We start from the raw sequence: 18,419 nt of genomic DNA on the forward strand, positions 1-18,419 counted from the left end.
TCCGAGGGTGGGAGAACCGGTTCGGTTCCCTAACCGGTTCGAGCCTGGAACCGGTTTAAAAGGGGGTTTTAAATATAGGAACCGGTTAGGAACCGGTTCCGGTTCCTAGTCCCAAACCGTTTTGAACATGCCTATCCTTACTTTTCAACTTTAAGTTGCCTAATATGATGTGTTTTATACTTTTATTATACATGTTGTTATGTTAACCCAAACATAAAATGAATAAAATATAGGTTAACTCAAACACAAACATATTTAAAATACAGGTTAATAAAAATTTAATTACTTTTTAATGCGGTTTTAACCCGAACTGATTTGGGCCTAGAACTTGTTTGTGCAACTCTAGGCTGAACTGATAATCCTTTTAAGTTTAAAAGCTCTTATAAAAAAAAGTTTAAATAATCAAATATAGATTTCTGAGGTTATTTAGAGAGCAACAAAAACTAAAATTTTGGTATTTAGACTTTTTAATGTTTCATCTCGTTATTCATTTCCGTTAATTACTTTTCCCACTCAAAACGCTTCAAAACATTTCCGACAATTCTATTCATTAATTCTAGGTTCTGACTCTATCTCAAGCTCAAGCTAAATATATACAACCAAATTTGTTAAACGGGAACGAGAGAGAGGTTTTGCATCGACTTGTATCCTCATTCCGATCAAAATCTCTAATACATCAGTTTGAAATTTGGGAAAAGAAAAACTTAACTAATGGTGGTCCAATGAAAAAAACAAGTGTGAAAGGTGAAGCTAGTGACAACTATTTTATGAGGTGGAATTATTATCGATCAACTACAAAAATATGGAATTATTAAAATCAAATTTGTCTAGATCAAATAAATAATGGCTGGATCCATCACTCTTTGTTAATGGGCCCTTGTTGGTTTGGTAATTATAACCCATTTAATTTAACTAGCCCAATATATGGTCCAACAAATAAACCGGAAACCAGAAATATTAATGAAATTAAACGAGCATGCACTTTCGCATCTCCCAACTCGTTAATAATTAATAATACTTGTTAGATCATTAAGTTAACCCAATAAAACTTACATCATGTCAATAACACTAAAATTATCAACACTGAGCGGTGATTAGTTGCCTGGAGTGTGAATATGAAATGAAGAATGAGTTGAGAAGACAATGATTAGGAGGAGCGAGTCTAGTTTGACCACCATTGAATCATTGATGTATTTGTCACATGAGTTTGGTTTGGTTTACTAATGTTTGGCCAATTATAACTTTGTTTGACTAGACATAATCATGTTTAACTAATTATGGCCATGTATTGAACAAGTATCACCATGTTTGAACATTTATAACAAAATTTAATTATTATTTGAGAGAAAATTTTCTTCTTCGAGTTGGTTCGTCAACAAAATGAACGTGTTTGTGTTCGTATGTCATTTTTATAAACCACCACAAATGGCACTAATTGAACCAACATTTTACATTTAAACATTTGATGGAATATCCAACATTTTTAAAGTAGAAAACAACACGAGCAATTGAAGTAAATTTGTACAAAACGCTAGATGAGGATTATAATGGGGCCAAGCCATACAACTAGCCAATGGGATGGATGGTGGTGTTTTGAACATTGTCCATTACGCTTGGCCTAACGCATCTTTATGATCTGATGATTTTTGTTGAAAAATACATTGTCCAACTTGTTTTTTTGTGGGACATATCTTTGGGTTCGTCGAACGTAGGGTAGCTCAAAAAGCTGAAAAGTCGCTCAAAAAAAGCTTGCTTGAGATTTGCCAGCCGGTAAAGCCAGCTGCCCTAACTACCGAGCCAAGCTTGACGTAGCGAATTAACGAGTAGCACTGTTGGTCACAATTATTATTATTATTATTTTATTTTTTTAAAACGGCTAACGAATCCTCCAAATAAGTTACTGGCTAAATTCATTATATCGGGATACACCAGCCTTCTGATCCAGAAAAAATCCTCACCTAAAGCCAACGCCCATGAACGCTCGCCCAAAGACACAACAGTGATGTGAGATAAAACATGTTCAGTTCAAGGATCCAACTGGTGAACGTCACCTACTCACCTAGTCTCCCATCATCACCCTTGTGCAGCCAAAACTAAATGATGAAAGCAGGAATCGAACCAGGGTCACAACTTATAAATCACTGTAAAAAAGACGGTTAAACGGTCATAAATGTGAATAATCTTTTTTTTTTTAAAAAAGCATTCATCAACATCAAGAACACTTTACAACAGTATTCATACATAAGAAAAACATCCCTGCAAGCCCTCATTATCCATGTTTCAAAAAACTACTTAATAAACATAACATAAAATATGCATAATATTAAGCTAAAATCAAAAAGAACAAAAACAGGCAACACAAACATCAATCCACCAGGGGTTTGTTGTCCCAAGTCTCGCGGGTCTCTGCTAAATCCGGACAATAACGTTGAGCCAATATGTCAACCTGTTCATTAAACGATTTACTCCTATAATCCCCTATGTATTTCACCATCTGATGCCATCTTTTTAAACAGATCTCACCAGGCCTATGCTCGAGAATATCATCCCACTCGACATCTTCAATACAAGCAGCGTCCAGTTCGTATAGCACACCGATCATCCGATAATCATCAGCATCAGCCCATTTCTTTTCAACCACGAGCGATGATGTCAGCTGATTATACCACTTCTCGCAGCACGTTGCATCAGTTCTAGTTGACAGCTTCTCACTGATCGCAGTCCATGGAATATTATCTCTCAACATCCCGTGCTTCGACTTCTTTTTCTCTTCACCGTTGATCTTCATTTGTAAATCCAGATTCACGAGATCGTATAACTGTTGGTACTCTTCTTGAGTCCACCTTCCTGATTTCAAATTCTCAAATTTAATTCTTCGCCACGCGTCCTTCACATGAAACCTGTGTTTCCCGAGCTCCGCAGCTAGTTTCTTCCAATCGTTGCCGTATTTTTTATGATATTCTCTCAGCAGTTGAAACTCTTCTGGTGTCCATGTCCGCGATTCAGCCCGTTCAAACAAATTGTGGGCACGGTAATAGACAGCGGTGTAAGGGCGGTACGGTATGCAAAGCCCGATTTCTTGCCAACACTTTTTCATTCCCTTGTGAGATCTGCAGTTCAAGACCATCTTCAAACCGTCATCTCCTAAACCTTTTTCTACTACGTAGTCGAGAACCGCTTTTTTCACAATTTCATCTTCTTCCGGTGTAAACCTCTTTCCCCGTAGCAAACCGTCTCCATTTGTCGTTTGTTTGTCTGGCTCTGAGTCTGATGGTGGGAAGACTTCTACATAACCCGAGAAGCTAACTTTCTTAGATTTGGATTTTTTCTTAGGTTTCTCTGTATTGTTTTCACCTGACTCGATTGCCTTGCTTTTCGCTTTACTACCTTTGACTTTTTGTTTCTTCATGGATTTGTCTTCCTTATCTATGTTCATTTCAATATCCAAATTTTGACAGTCTATTTTCTTCGTTTTCTTTTTCTTTTTTTCAGGTTTTGGGTCGAGTTCATTTTCTTCTACTTGTACTTCCTCCGAAGAATGTTTTCTCTTCCTCTTTTTATCCTTCTTCTGTGAATCATCATTTACCAAATTACCCTTGTCACGTTGATCTTCATCTCCATCTTCTTTCGATTCTGATTTACTCTTCTTCTCCTTATGTTTATCTTTTTTCTTCTTTAAAATGTCACCGTCTGTCTCTCCGTCTTCTTTTGATTCTGATTCAGTCTTCTTCTTATGTTTATCTTTTTTCTTCAAACCCTCACCGGCTGTTTCTCCGTCTTCTTTTGATTCTGATTCACTCTTCTTCTCCTTATGTTTATCCTTTTTCTTCTTCAAACCGTCACCGTCTGTTTCATCTTTTTTGGATTCTGAATTGCTCTTCTTCTCCTTATGTTTATCACTTTCTTTCTGCTTCAAACTGTCATCATCTGTTTCATTGTCTTTTGATTCTGATTTACTCTTCTTCTCCTTGTGTTTATCTTTTTTCTTCTTTAAACTGCCACCGTCTGTTTCTCCATCTTCTTTTGATTCTGATTTACTCTTCTTCTCCTTATGCTTATCTTTTTTCTTCTTCAAAGTGTCACCATCTGTTTCTCCATCTTCTTTCGTCTCCGATTTCCTCTTCTTTTCCATGTGTTTATCCTTTTTCTTCTTCTTTAAATGGTCACCGTCTGTTTCAACATGGTTATTATCATCACCAGAAATCAGTGTATCATCATCAGTCATGTTCTTGTTTTTCTTTGATTCCTTTTTCATCTTGACAGGTTCGGCATCAGCATATTCAACCGTCTTGCCCATCTTTATGGTTCCTAAATGAGTAAAAGTTAAAACAGTATACGATGATGGAAAACAATCGAGCATACTAACGTCTTGAAACAGTATTAATAAGAAAATAGGTAATTGGTAAGAAACTAAACTACAATCATAAAAACAAAATCAAAATAAGATCTTCACTATAACAGGTATGAAATGCAATTAATAAATATCTTACTAGTCACTAAATTGATAAACTGTAACGTAACATCAAAGCGAATCCAAAACATTTGCAACTAAAAGATGACATAACATTAAAACAAATCCAAAACATTTGCAAGTAACCAGTGGTGCTCGTTAAGTCAATTTCAGGTTATTCAAATCGGGTAGGTCAGGTTGAACATTTTTAAAACTGGATTCGGATTCGAACTCATTTTGTTCTAACCCAGTTTGGATTCAAACCGATTCGAATTCAAAAGCTTGAATGTGGTACAAATTCAGGTTGATTCGAACCAGCCCAAAATGTGAAAAATTTACTTAATTGCAGCCATTTCAAAGAAAATAGCAAACACTCCAACAAAACTTCATAAATATACAGGACCATTTTTCATATTTTCACCAACAACAAAATATATGCATCTAAATTCATTAAAAAGGTGACCTATTTCACCATTAAAGAGTTCAATATTTTCTACAAGAATTCAACATCCTCTCAAAAACTTATAAAGTAACATCAAAGCTAGATCTTAACGATAACAGTTAACAGGTGCGAATGAAGTAGAAAAAATCTTACTAGTCACTAAATAGATAAACTGTAACGTAACATCAAACCGAATCCAAAACATTTGCAACTAAAAGATGCCAATATATGAGCAATCTTATATATTTCTTTATTTCCTAAATTTGGACTTCAAGTAACCAGAGGTGTTCGCTGAATCAGTTTTATGTTACTCAACTCGGGTAGATCGGGTTGAACATTTCTGAAACCGGACTCAAATTCATTTTGTTCAAAACCGATTCGAATTCGATACAAATTCGGGTTGATTCGTACAAACTCGAATTGTAAAAATAATAAAGTTGTTAAATTGCAGCTATTTTTTAAAGAATATAGCAAACATTCCAACAAAACTTCATCAAACACTAAAAAAAACATATTTTCACCAACAAAAATACATCTAAATGCATCAAAAAGTTCATCTATTTCACCATTAAGAGTTCAGCATCATCACCAAAATAGTAAGTAAAATAAAAGCAAATATGAGCAGCCTTATATATTTCTTAAATTTAACTGCAAATAACCAGAGGTGTTAGTCGAATCGGTTACAGGTTATTCACATCAGGTAGTTCGGTTTAAACATTTTTAAAACTAAATTCAAGTTCAACCCGATTCAAGTTCATTTTGTTCTGAACCGATTAGAATTCGATCAAATTCGAGTCGATTCGAACCAACCCAAATTGTGAAAAAAATAAAGTTGTTAACTTTCAGCAAAACTTCATCAATTACAAAGAAAACAGCAACAAATAAAATACATCTAAATGCATTAAAAAAGTTCACCTATTATAAAATAAGATGCAACATAGATTTAGCTACTGCAAAGCGATACAATAAAGTGGCAGGCAAAACCATTAAAGAGTTACACATCATCTCCAAAAATAATAAATTAAAGCAAATATATAATAAACAGCAACAATTACACAATAATTAGGTTAACTGGGCCAAATAACACTTGAACAATTAGGTTAAATAACTTGATTGAATATGTTAAACGGGTCAAGAGCACAAGACTCGCTTTACGGGTTAAATTCGATTGAACGAACAGATGGTGAGATGGAATTGAATTGACTTACCGAAGTAGCAAATCGATTGATTGACTGGTTGATTGTTGATTGATTTGGGTATTTATTATCTAGGGTTTGTTGTCGGCTGAGCGAGTCAATAATATAACAAGTGAGCGGCAATCCAAATTATTTGATCGAATCAGGGTGCCCGGATCAAAACCTCTTTGGGTTACTTGGTGTACGGGCCGGAACCGACCGACCCGATATCACACTAAACTAAACCCGGTTTGACTCAAACTGGTTCCCAACACAGCCCTACCCTAGGGTTTGTAAATTAATTTTGTATTCTCGCGCTTTGAAACCAATTTGAACCTGAAAAACCGGTTTCAACTTGACCATAATCGGTTCCTATAGGTTTTACGATTTCGTGAAAATTGTTATCAACCCGAACTGATTTCTAGCCAAATTGGTTTTGACTAAAGTTGACCATATTGATTCGATTTATAACCGAACTGGTTTAGGCACATTAATAGATTTTTGTACCCTATAATTGTTACAATGAGTATGAGGCAACATAACATATGTGCTAAACTCATATGTACCACGGTTTCTTTTTAAAAAAAAATTATTGAATTCGGAATTTTAATATCTAAAATTGAAAATTCAATTCGACTCTTGAACTGAATTTGTAATTCTTTTCATTTTAATCATTTTTTGTTTGATTTTCGTTTTAATCAGTTTCAAACCAAATTGAACAAGAAAGGTCATATTACAAATTTTGACCAATTACATCAATATGACAATGTAGTTGCCTACACTAGGTATGTTTATGGTCTAGTTTGAAATAGTCAAACTGTCTAAACTGGTCATTACTTTGGTTTTGCAGTTGTTTTTTATTTTTGTCGGTTGATTTCAAAATTCTCAAACCGTATCTAGGGATGGCAGTTAAACCCGGACCTGATGGGAATACCCGAAAACCGACATAATTGGGACGGATATTACCCGTCCCATTAGGGTTTGGGACGGGTTTGGGATTAGTTTCGAAATTTTTCGCGGGTTTGGGATTTATAAAATACTCGGTTACCCAACCCGATTACCCGATAACATTGACCCATTTACCCGATTATATACCCGATATACCCGGCATAATTTTTTTTTATATATTTGTTATATATATGTTTAGTATATAATAATATTAAAAATTAATATATATATATATATATGTGTTTGCTTTTGTTAGTTCCGATAACCGGTCATCGTAACATTTGAAAAGTTTAATATTATTCTGTTATATATATATATATATATATATATATTTGTATTGTCAAACCCGATAGAAACCCGATGGGTTTAATTTGGGTGTGCCCGACGGGTATGCCCGAAACCCGCGGGTTTACCCGATACCCGATGGGTAATTACCCGATAAGAACCTGACGGGTCTGGGACGGGTTTTATAATCGGGTTCGGGTCTGGGAATACCTAGACCCGTCCCAGACCCGACCCATTGCCATCCCTAACCGTATCAAACGATTTGGTTTACAGTTTATACCAAAAGCCGTTATATAAAACCGAACTAGGCTGCAGGATCACACTATATTTTTTTTATTTATAAATATAATTTGTGTGATTTTGGAATTATGTCTTACTAGAAAGTGCATTAATTAATTCTAATTTCCAATATATTGGTTAACGATTCTTAACCCTAGCCTCCAGTCGTTATTCGATGAATCTTAATACTATCTCATGTGTAAAACTAAAAGTTGTATGCTTCGTCTTGATTATCCGTTCACCTTCTTTTTGTTGGGTTTCATGCATCTGATTCTAAGTATTTTGCGGCAAAAGATATTAAGGAACCGTCCTTATCCTTTATCTAATAAGGATGGCAACAATGAGTTTAGTTGCAAAAACCTAGAAACAAAGCAACCCTTTAAAGTTAAACTTGGTTGACTGGGTGGATGATTAGATAATCCACGACATTCCAACAATCAAAGGTTGTTAACAAGTACAAGAAAACACCAAAACTCAAAACATATCTTGGTCCTTTTTTTTTTTCTTTTTCTTTTTTGGTAGCGAACAAAAAGAGTAGAGTGGCGATGGCTCCTTAGGTGTTGGTGGCTAGGTTTTGGTCTTATGTATTGAATTAAACATTATGAGATTCAAACTCCTTTACACATAATATTTTATTAACAAGCTCTAATCACAATTACGTTTGTTGCAAGTTTCTTGAAGCTTAACCCGTTAGAGAATTAGGGGTTAACTAGCTAGGTGTTGGATAAGGTTTTCCCTTTCTCAAGGGTGTGAGGGTTTGAGATATATTCCCAATGTTATTTTAAAAAAACCACAAGTTGGTATAACTTTTAAAGCGTGTGTTGCTTTTTCGTTCAACGAGGTTTATGCTAAAATGGGTGAGTTTATAGTCCTTAAGAACATCAAAATAGTCAAGCATGATTTTGTTACATTTAAGTAATTTCTTTGTTCTAAAAAAGATACTTTTTTCTGGAAAAGTCGACATTGTGAATAATTCGGATGAATCTAATGCAAAAAATAAATTATGTCATAGGTGACTTGCTAATAATTTGTTGTGTTTACATAATGTCCTAGTAACATAAATACATGTTATTGTTAAAAAGTAGGATGTAAAGACAGAATGACTTTTTTTTATTCATATTGTTGGTATTTTTTTCAAGCTCGTCAACGTTGTCATCAAATTTCTTCTCCATCTAACATTAATTTTCACATGGTAAGGAACACATAGATGAATGCTTATAAAAATTTGATCATGCTAACATTAGTTATCCGGTTTAATCGTTTACGATATGAAAGATATTTTTCACTGTAAACATCAATTTGTTAATAGTTATTACAACATTAAAGTTGGTGTTTAAATTTAAATGATGTGTTAGCATGACATACACAAATGATGTTATTGTCGTCCAATGTAAGTGATCATAAAGTAAAATGAAATAATGAAAGGGATATTTTTTTCAAACAACTGATTTATACAAAGACAATACAAGACAACAAAACATTTTGTCTTCAAACCACTTATTAATAAAACGTCAATTTAAGGCAATACTAACAAAAGATATAAGTCATTGGCAATCATAGAAGCTTAGCAAAATGTCATGCTAACAAAAGACGTGTCAAAACACTTATCCTATCAAATGCATCTTATTTCTTAACAAACTGACTTCATTGACCAAACACTTATCATGTCAAATGAATCCTCCTTAGTTCTTGCTTATCAACTTCATTCGTATGAGCATGATATTGAAACTATGTTGTTAGCACATATCTGACAGATGTATTTTTGCTAGGCATTTTATCCTCGAGTCATTTAGATGGTACTTTGGTAAATCTGACTCTCATACTATGCCACATTCCCATTCCTTCGGTGTTGTGCGCTTTTAGATTTCCATGTGCGCGCCACAAAATACCACAATTCCACATTAATAACATCAATATGTTGTTTTGATCCATATTGCTTCTTTAGTTTTTCTTGTCATCGTTATTTATAGTCAATCAAATGTTACACACATATTAGCGCGTTACTAATTATCATAACACTTTTGATTACACTACACTGAATTACACTTGATTTGATCTAGAAATTGTTAGCATGGATTGTCTGTCTAACGATGCTTGGATACCACCGACAATCCTTACAACTATTGTGTCGGTGCCTTCAACCGCCATCTCTATTTCTTCTTCTTCTTCTTCTTCTTCTTCTTCTTCTTCTTCTTCTTCTTCTTCTTCTTCTTCTTCTTCTTCTTCTTCTTCTTCTTCTTCTTCTTCTTCACTAATCTCACTTTTCAATTAGTAGGTGATTGCATGGATCAGATCTCGGCTACGTTCACTCGACCCTTGGTGTAGTTCTCGCTTAGGCTCATCAAATGGGGGAACTAAATCCTTAAATGATGGGCATAAACTAAATGGGAACAATGACAAGAAAGATATATTTTTGAATTTTTATAATTGAAGTAAAAACATTGATATGGCAAAAAAAAAAGAAAAAAAAAGACTAAACTACTTACTTGAATGGTTTTTATAATCGTGTTCGTAACAACAACACCAAAAACTTGATATGTGCCAATGTGTATATGAAAATAAACGAGTTTCACTCGTTGGTTATAAATTAAAAGTATTTTCCACATCTAATTACATACTTATGCATGCAAGTGCGTCTATTGTATCCGCACTAGCAAGGGTAAAAACTAAATATTGTTACATGGACAAGATTCACACAAGTCTTGATACCAATTTGCCAATATCTTGTCTTAATCGACAATTTGAAAATTTTAATAACTAAAGTGGAGAAATAACTAATAATTAAATAGACAAAGCACACAAATAACCAACTGAATAATCAAATGAGAAGCACATCTATCATTTTACTCTAACTATGATTGTTAATCCTAGAAAGCTAGGCTCTTGGTCAATAGACAGACGTGCTAAGACATGTAAAAGAAGAAGAATGAGGATCACGCATGATTAAAAAAATATGACAGCGTAGAAGCTAAAAAAATAAGATCAAGCAAAAAAATTTAACAAATAATGCAACACGAGGGCAATTTTTTAAATATGAGAACAACTTTTTACTAGAATTTTGTTATTAAAAGATTAATCCAGTATTGTTGTAATTTCATATCAATACAATGATTCTATATCAAAATAACAGTGTCGCTAACTTATTGTAATTTCATATCAATACAATGATTCTAAACGAGAAAGGATCACACATTTTAATATTTTATCACTTTTTTTATTTTTTCAAAATTTTTAGATAAAGTTACAAGCTCAATCAATAATCTAGATTTGTAGAAACACATTAATCAATGAGAAATTGACAATTTAACACATAAAGTTACGGTCACATTACCAATAACAAAAACTTAACCAATAAACAAAATGTAGATTTAAAGATATACATAAATCACCAATAACTGAAAGCGATAACAAGAAGACGGTTCCAAACACCAAACTCATTATTATTATTATTATTATTATTATTATTATTATTATTATTATTATTCCATTCCGATTACGAATAATAATCAAACCCGGATTCCACTATCACCATTCTCATTGGCTCATCAGATGCGATTATTATTATTATTATTAATATTAATAATATCATTATATCATAAAACTACCTCATCAAATCTCGCTTCAAATTTCACTAAATCACAACCAACAAATTCAGTTATCCAGACTGTTATTGTTCGAGTTTGAATCTGTTACAGTCAATTGCATCACAGGCGAACAGGTAAGGTGTAATTTGACTTATACACGATTGAATCTGTGTGAATTTGTGGTTATTGTGATAGATTTGTGTACGAATTGTGTGACGTGGCGTGGCTAGGGTTTAGATCGTGAAGTAATGTGAGGTGTGAGTTTGATCTGGTTGGAGGATGTGACGTCAGGTTGATTTGATGACTAATTTGACCTAAATTCTGTGTTCTTATTTGATTTACTGTAACGATTGGAGTCGAATTAGTTAATTGAATACTGTGAATATGTTTTGTAATTGGTTGTGGAATTGGTTGAATTGCAGGTTGATTTTGATCTGTTTTGTGTAAATTCGAGTTTAGATCGATTCATCATAATTTTACGAATAAGTTGTGTTTGATTACGATTCGAATCAAATCAGTTAGTTGCTTTGGATAGTTTTTATGTGTTTTGTGATAGCTTGTGGATTTGGATGAATTATAGGTTGATTTTGATCTGTTTGTATAATACGACTTCGAAAACATGGTTTTATGAAAATTTTGTGTTTCTATTTGATTCATCGTAATGCTTGTTCGGTTAAGATAGTGTTTTTGTGTTTTTGTAACTGCTTGTGGATGTGGTTGAATTACAGGTTGAGTTTTGATCTGTTTGTGTAATATGACTTCAGATTGATTCACCATGAATTTACGAAAATTTTGTGTTTCTGTTTGATTGACGGGAATGTTTGTTTGATTAGCAATTGAAATCAAATCAGTTAGTTGCTTTAGATAGTGTTCATGTGTTTTGTAATTTCTTGTGGGTGTGGTTGAATTGCAGGCTGATTTTGATCTGTTTCTATAATAAGAAGTTAGATTGATTTGCGTAATCTTAAGAAAATTTCGTGTTTCTATTTGATTCGCATTAATGTTTGTTCGATTAACAATTGGAGTCGAATCACTTAGTTGCTTTAGAATAGTGTTCATATGTTTTGTAATTGCTTATGGATTTGGTTGAATTACTGGTTGATTTTAATTTGTTTATTATACAACATGAAAATTTCATGTTTCTATTTGATTCACCGTAATGTTTGTTCGATTAATGATTGGAATCAAATCTAGTGTTCATGTGCTTCATGATTGCTTATGGAATTGATTGAATTACCGGTTGATTGAGAATTTTTGATCTGTTAGGGTTTGTGTTTGTGAGAGAAATTGAGGAATTCTGGTTATTGTTAATGAGGTGTGAGGGAACAAGGCAATGAAGAGCAGAACAGTGAGACTGGAATTACGATGACTGGAGTGTCATTGGATTTAAGAACACAGAGTTATGGATCACCACAACAACCACAAAACGGTTCGTTGCCGACTCAAAATGGATTCACTGCACGCAAGCCTTCAAGGATGTCACTCAATGGTTCGAGGGAGAAAGATATATTTCTTCCCTTTTTACGTAGGTATCTAAGTAGAAAGAAGATTGTAATGATGATTTTGGTTTCAATTGCTCTCATGGCTTTCTTATCAGGGTTCTTTACTGTCAATAGAGGTTGGTTTCTCAACTATATTACATATTTTGGTTCTTGCAATGAAGTTGCTAATAGTCCTTTTTTACACTGATTCTGTTTTGTCAGAAGATGCACCAGAGAGCACAATCTTCAATCATTTTAGTGATGCTTATAATACCTCTTTTCAGTTCTCCAGAACGGTTCATAGTGAGAAAGATGATAATTCTAATATACAAGGAACTCTGTCTGTGTGTGAAGAAAACCCTCCTACCCGACATACTTCTAGTGCATTACATTCCACAGGATCTGTCGCTTCTCATAGCAATTATTGTCAGAATTTTGCATTTCCACCCCCTCCTCCAGGTGATAGGAGACGACCTGGACCTAGACGTAAGCAAGTCGTGTCTGTTTCTTTAAAACTTTAAACGTTTAAAATGGTCTATAATTTAACCGATTTAACCATTTTGTAACTGATTTTGTGATGTTATTGTTCTACCAGCGTGTCCTGTATGTTATCTTCCAGTGGAGGAAGCTATGGCTAGTATGCCAAGTGCCACATCAGCATCACTTGTTCTTCAACACTTAACTTATTTCCATGAGGAGACTTCTACTAAAACCGAACCACATGAAGGCTCAGATTTTGGTGGATATCCTTCCATAAAGCAAAGGAATGAATCTTTTGATATTAAAGAATCAATGACCGTACATTGCGGGTACGTGTTTGATATAAACTTTGCTATCATCGTTTAAAACAATTTTTTTAATGATATAAATTCTTTCAGGTTTGTAAAAGGTTGCAGACCTGGTTACAAAACTGGATTCGATATCGATGTTTCTGATCTTGTGGAGTTGGAACAATATAATGATATTATTGTTGCATCAGCCATATTTGGTAAAAAATTTGTTTTGTTCTTTTAATTCTTATAAATATTTGTTATCGTTGCATAACATATTGTTTCTTGGTTTTCAGGAAACTATGATGTAATTCAGCAGCCATCTAAGATCAGCGAGGCTGCAAGTAAAAACATACCGTTTTATATGTTTATTGATGAAGAAACTGAAGCATATATGAGAAATTCTAGTGCTTTGGACTACAGAATGAAGGTTGGATTATGGAGAATTATTGTTGTGCATAATATTCCTTACTCCGATGCTAGACGAAATGGAAAGGTTCGTCCTCTTTATCTTTTAAATATCGTCTTTTTATGTATTTAATAAATGAGCTCTCAGTTCATTGATTTAAAACATTAGTAAATTGCAGGCATTAACTAATAATTTTTTTAACACAGTGGTCTACTGAATTTATACTGTATAGCTTATTTTATTTTGACTAATTATATAGTTTGCTAAATAGTCATCATAAAAACTCAAAATTAATTACCAAATTTTCGTGCGTGGAGATATCTATAAGAGCCTAATACCAATGGAGCACAAAGATAAATCATGGAAACAACCAAATTTAGTTAAAGTATTCTATTAAGGTGAATTAAACTTTTATAAGCTTTTGTTAGAGGCAAAAATTTTGCATTAGATGGTTGGAGATAAAAGATTGCAAGTAAAATATTCCTGAAAGATGCTCTTTTTCCTGCATGATGGAGAAATGAAGATGTTTAGAGGGGGCATAAAATTGCGTTTAAGTTAAAAGGTTACCAGTTTTGGTCTGTTTTTTTTGGGTAACCAACTTATTAAAAAGGTTACTAAAAAGCCACGAAAGTTTCAAAATTTGTGATTTAAGGTAATTACCAAGATAAATGGATATTTGGTGCTTCATCAGAAAAGGAAAAATAAAGTAACATGATAAAAGAATTACTGACACGCCAGCTACCAGTGCCACAGCTTGACCTGAAATTGAAATTTCTAAAAGTTGGTTACTTTAAATTAAAGAAGATTTGAACGTTGAAAGTTCTTTTCTAACCAAAAAGAAAGCTGGCCATCCAAAGTAGAAATTAGAAAGCTGGTTACATTTTATTAAAAAAAAGGGTTGGAGGAGGGAACCCTTACCCCGGTACCCATTTGGATACCCATCACCCCACCCCGCAAGAGGTATGACGCCGGTAAAACACCTCCATTCAGTCCGCGACAGATCTGGGCCGACCCTCAGGATCGAACCCGCGCCACTACGGCTTCCCTGTCTTAGTAGAACTTCATTGGTGACGGGTACCTCAAGGCCGCCCGGAGTGGGATTCAAACTTGAGACCTCCCATAGGAAAGCCCAAGCCTTATCCAACCCAGCTAGACACCAATTGGTGGTTACATTTTATTAGGGATATCCATGGGTTGGTTTCCGGCTCAAAACCCAACCAAAAACTGAAAATTTGGTTTTTAAGTTTTTGAAAACAATTCGGTTTCAGTTTTTTTAGTTTTTGGTATGGGTGGTTTCAGTTTTTTTCGGTTTTACCAGTTGGCTTGAAATTTTGGACCTAAATCTTTTTTGTAAATAATTTTTGTTGTACGTCTGGACTAAAATATTTGGGTAAAGCTATTTATTAAATTTTTGTAAATTACTTAAAATTAAAAATGAAATTACTTAAAATTAAAAATGAAAATCCATAAGTTCGGTTCAGTTCAGTTCGGTTTTAATTACATTCAAAACTGAAAGTTTGGTTCTTATGGAAACATAATACCAAACATTGGTTTTTTTGGGTTCGGTTTTATCAGTTTCATGATGCACACCCCTACATTTTATACAATTTTCTATAAGTTTATACAATTAGGTTTTGTATAAACCAAATTATACATGTGGCAGGTCCCAAAGCTTTTACTACACAGACTCTTTCCAAATGTTCGGTATTCTATATGGATTGACGGGAAGCTGCAACTCGTTGTGGACCCATATCAACTTCTCGAAAGGTAATTTCAAACTTCATTTTAATCATTATTTTTATAAATATCCTGTGACTTGTATACCATGATTGTGATATATTTGTTCAGGTTTTTGTGGCGACCCAATGCAACTTTTGCTATTTCAAAACATTATAGGCGCTTTGATGTGTTTGAAGAAGCTGAAGCTAATAAAGCTGCAGGGAAATACGACAACGCATCGATTGATCACCAAATTAATTTTTACAGAAACGAGGGTTTAACGCCTTATTCTGATGCTAAGCTTCCTATAATCAGTGGTATGTTTTATTCTTTACTTTTTTTTCCAAACTTTTTCATATTTACTGGAACGTGTTTTTTAAAGGAAATATGTCTCTCGTGTAGATGTTCCGGAAGGTTGTGTCATCATAAGAGAACATATTCCGATAACGAATCTCTTCACGTGTTTATGGTTCAATGAAGTTGACCGATTTACTTCACGGGACCAGTTAAGTTTCTCTACTGTAAGAGACAAAATCATGTCTCGGGTCGACTGGAATATTAATATGTTTATGGACTGTGAAAGACGGAATTTCGTTATACAGGTATGAAATTGCATTCTTGTTATAATTACGAATTCCGATGAAATGTCTTATCTACCCTTGAATTTGTTTGTATACACAGGCATACCATAGAGATCTACTAGAGCACATGCCACCACCACCCGTGACTAAACTGGTAAAACGGGCACGCGTTAATGTTCCTGTTACGGTTTCTACACCTGTGAGGGGTAATGGTTCAAATGCTAAGAGTCTGGTAAAGAAAAACGTTGTTAAACGGAAAGGAGAAAGGAGGTCTCGTTCTAGAAGGCATGTGGGTAACAGGGACAATATGGTCATTTGATAGTTTGTTTTTTGGACTCTTTTTTTAAGAAAGGAAAGAGAAGAAGATAGGATTCTGGTGTATGTAGCATATGATGGATAGAGTCTCTCAATTTTGGTTGATACATTCAATTTTTGTTGTAAATACTATACTGACTGTTTTTAAACATTTTTCCTTTTTGGTTAATTCATGCCTTATTTCTTCCATTATTTTGTTTATTTTTGTTAGTCTTACTCTGCTTTTTTACATGCATGTTCTAATTATAATGTGCTTGGCTCGTTCTTAATCATATGATTGCGGGTGTAAATGAGCTGAGCCGCCCATAAGTTGAGCTTAAACATGCTTGCACTTAAATTGGGCTCATGCAATAAACAAGCTGAGGTTTGAATAGGCTCACAAGCCTACACGAGTATATAAGCTATATAAAAATGATAGGTTTAGTTTTATATAATAATAAATTGATTAAATTACATGCTTCCTCCTATAAAAATGGTTACTTCTTACATATAAATGACTATTTTTGTACGATGAAGCCATTATATTAATTTGTTCATATGGTTTAAATTTTTAAACGTTTATCTACACATATGTTAGTTATTTGTAGGTAATTTTTAAACGTATCGGCCCATAAGAATCGGAACTTTATTTTTAGTAGGATTGAGTTTGTTATCCAAAAGTGGTTGCGGCACAGCTTGTTGCCCGCTTACCTGCCACTTCATTGTAAAATCGTTTGGATGTTAAATTAATGCAAGTATATTTATCCTCTCAAAAAAAAAAATAGATTCACACGTGAAGATTCTAATGAATAAATGAAATGGTCATAGTTTGTTTGGCTTCATCTATATTCTATAAAAACATCCAGGCCAACTATCCAGACACGGAGGGGTGCAAACGAGCCGAGCCGAGCCCGAGCTCGACTAGGCTCGAGCTCGGCTCGTTTCGAGCTCTATTTTCAAAGCTCGAGCTCGGCTTGTGAATGGATTTTGAAGCTCGAGCTCGGCTCGTTTACTATTTATAAATTATTTTTTTATATAATTATAATATTTTATATATTTTTTTCTATTATAATTTTATGTATAAAAGAATATATATTATTTAGCTATATTTATTTATTTTTTCATAACATTATATTTATTAATTAATAATTATTAAATATATATTTAAAAAAATTATACAAATGGCAGGCTCGTTTAGGCTCGCGAGCCAGCTCGAGCTCAATAAGTAAAGCTCGGGCTCGGGCTCGTTTATTAAACGAGCTTATTTTTAGGCTTGGCTCGGGCTCGATAAAGCTCGGCTCGAACGAGCTTTTTAACGAGCCGATCTCGAGTAGCTCGCGAGTAGCTCAGCTCATTTTCACCCCTACGAGACACCCGGTCCCATCTATAAGAGTTGTATAAGGTCATACGACTCTATGATTGTCGGATTTTGTTAGAATTCGTTGACCGATTCCATACAACTTGTATGAGCCTATATGACTTTAATTTTTAAATGGTTTAAATAAATAGTTTTTCAGCAACTAGTTTAAAACAACTATTTTTCCAAGTTATGTTTATGCTCGCATATTTTCCTAACGACTATTTCTCCAAACATGTATATGCTCATTTAATTCAATGTTTAATCTTGTGTCGAGTCAAATAGTTATCGGAATCTTGTATTGTGTCACATAATTATGCGAATCAACTAGTTATCGGAATATTGTATCGCGTCAAATAAGCATCTTGTACGACCCAAATAATTTTACTTTTATACGAGTCGTATGACCTTGTAAAAGTTATTTGTAGGTAATTTATCCAATACATGATTCACATATAGGTGGATTTTATACGAGTTATCCGACCCTATTTTATATGGGTACGAAAAAGTCATACAAGTCATATAACCATATAAAATCAGTATAGAATGCGTCTGCAAAAGTAGGGAGGGTGTTTGTTCAAAAATCTAATAACAAAAAAATTATTTAGCTTGTCCTTCAATATTTTCTTGCAATTTAACCATTTC

At 33.9% G+C, this 18,419-nt stretch overlaps 2 protein-coding genes across 3 annotated transcripts; one reads left to right on the forward strand and one right to left on the reverse strand.

The window, feature by feature from the left end:
* Positions 1 to 2,229: 2,229 nt before the first annotated feature.
* LOC143594180 (uncharacterized) lies at positions 2,230 to 6,225 on the reverse strand. Of its 2 annotated transcripts, XM_077073555.1 has the most exons (3): positions 6,101 to 6,225; positions 3,457 to 4,308; positions 2,230 to 3,393 (listed from the first exon to the last, which is right to left on the reverse strand). In XM_077073555.1, the coding sequence occupies exons 2-3, from the start codon at positions 4,295 to 4,297 to the stop codon at positions 2,366 to 2,368; spliced, it is 1,869 nt and encodes a 622-aa protein (XP_076929670.1). In that variant the 5' UTR covers positions 4,298 to 4,308; positions 6,101 to 6,225; the 3' UTR covers positions 2,230 to 2,365. The 2 variants fall into 2 exon arrangements, with proteins under 2 accessions (XP_076929670.1, XP_076929669.1); XM_077073554.1 differs by having other exon boundaries at positions 2,230 to 4,308; positions 6,101 to 6,224.
* Positions 6,226 to 11,151: 4,926 nt separating this feature from the next.
* LOC143594181 (putative hexosyltransferase MUCI70) lies at positions 11,152 to 16,829 on the forward strand. The gene is made up of 10 exons (XM_077073556.1): positions 11,152 to 11,297; positions 12,430 to 12,781; positions 12,867 to 13,130; positions 13,240 to 13,453; positions 13,523 to 13,632; positions 13,711 to 13,910; positions 15,487 to 15,590; positions 15,672 to 15,859; positions 15,945 to 16,144; positions 16,224 to 16,829. Exons 2-10 carry the CDS (start codon positions 12,529 to 12,531, stop codon positions 16,440 to 16,442), a joined length of 1,752 nt encoding a protein of 583 aa, XP_076929671.1. The 5' UTR covers positions 11,152 to 11,297; positions 12,430 to 12,528; the 3' UTR covers positions 16,443 to 16,829.
* Positions 16,830 to 18,419: the final 1,590 nt, after the last annotated feature.

Source organism: Bidens hawaiensis, unplaced genomic scaffold (genome assembly GCF_021521415.1).
Source record: "Bidens hawaiensis isolate Kalapana, Puna unplaced genomic scaffold, B.hawaiensis_p1.1 tig00043249_1, whole genome shotgun sequence".
NCBI classification, from domain to species: domain Eukaryota; kingdom Viridiplantae; phylum Streptophyta; class Magnoliopsida; order Asterales; family Asteraceae; genus Bidens; species Bidens hawaiensis.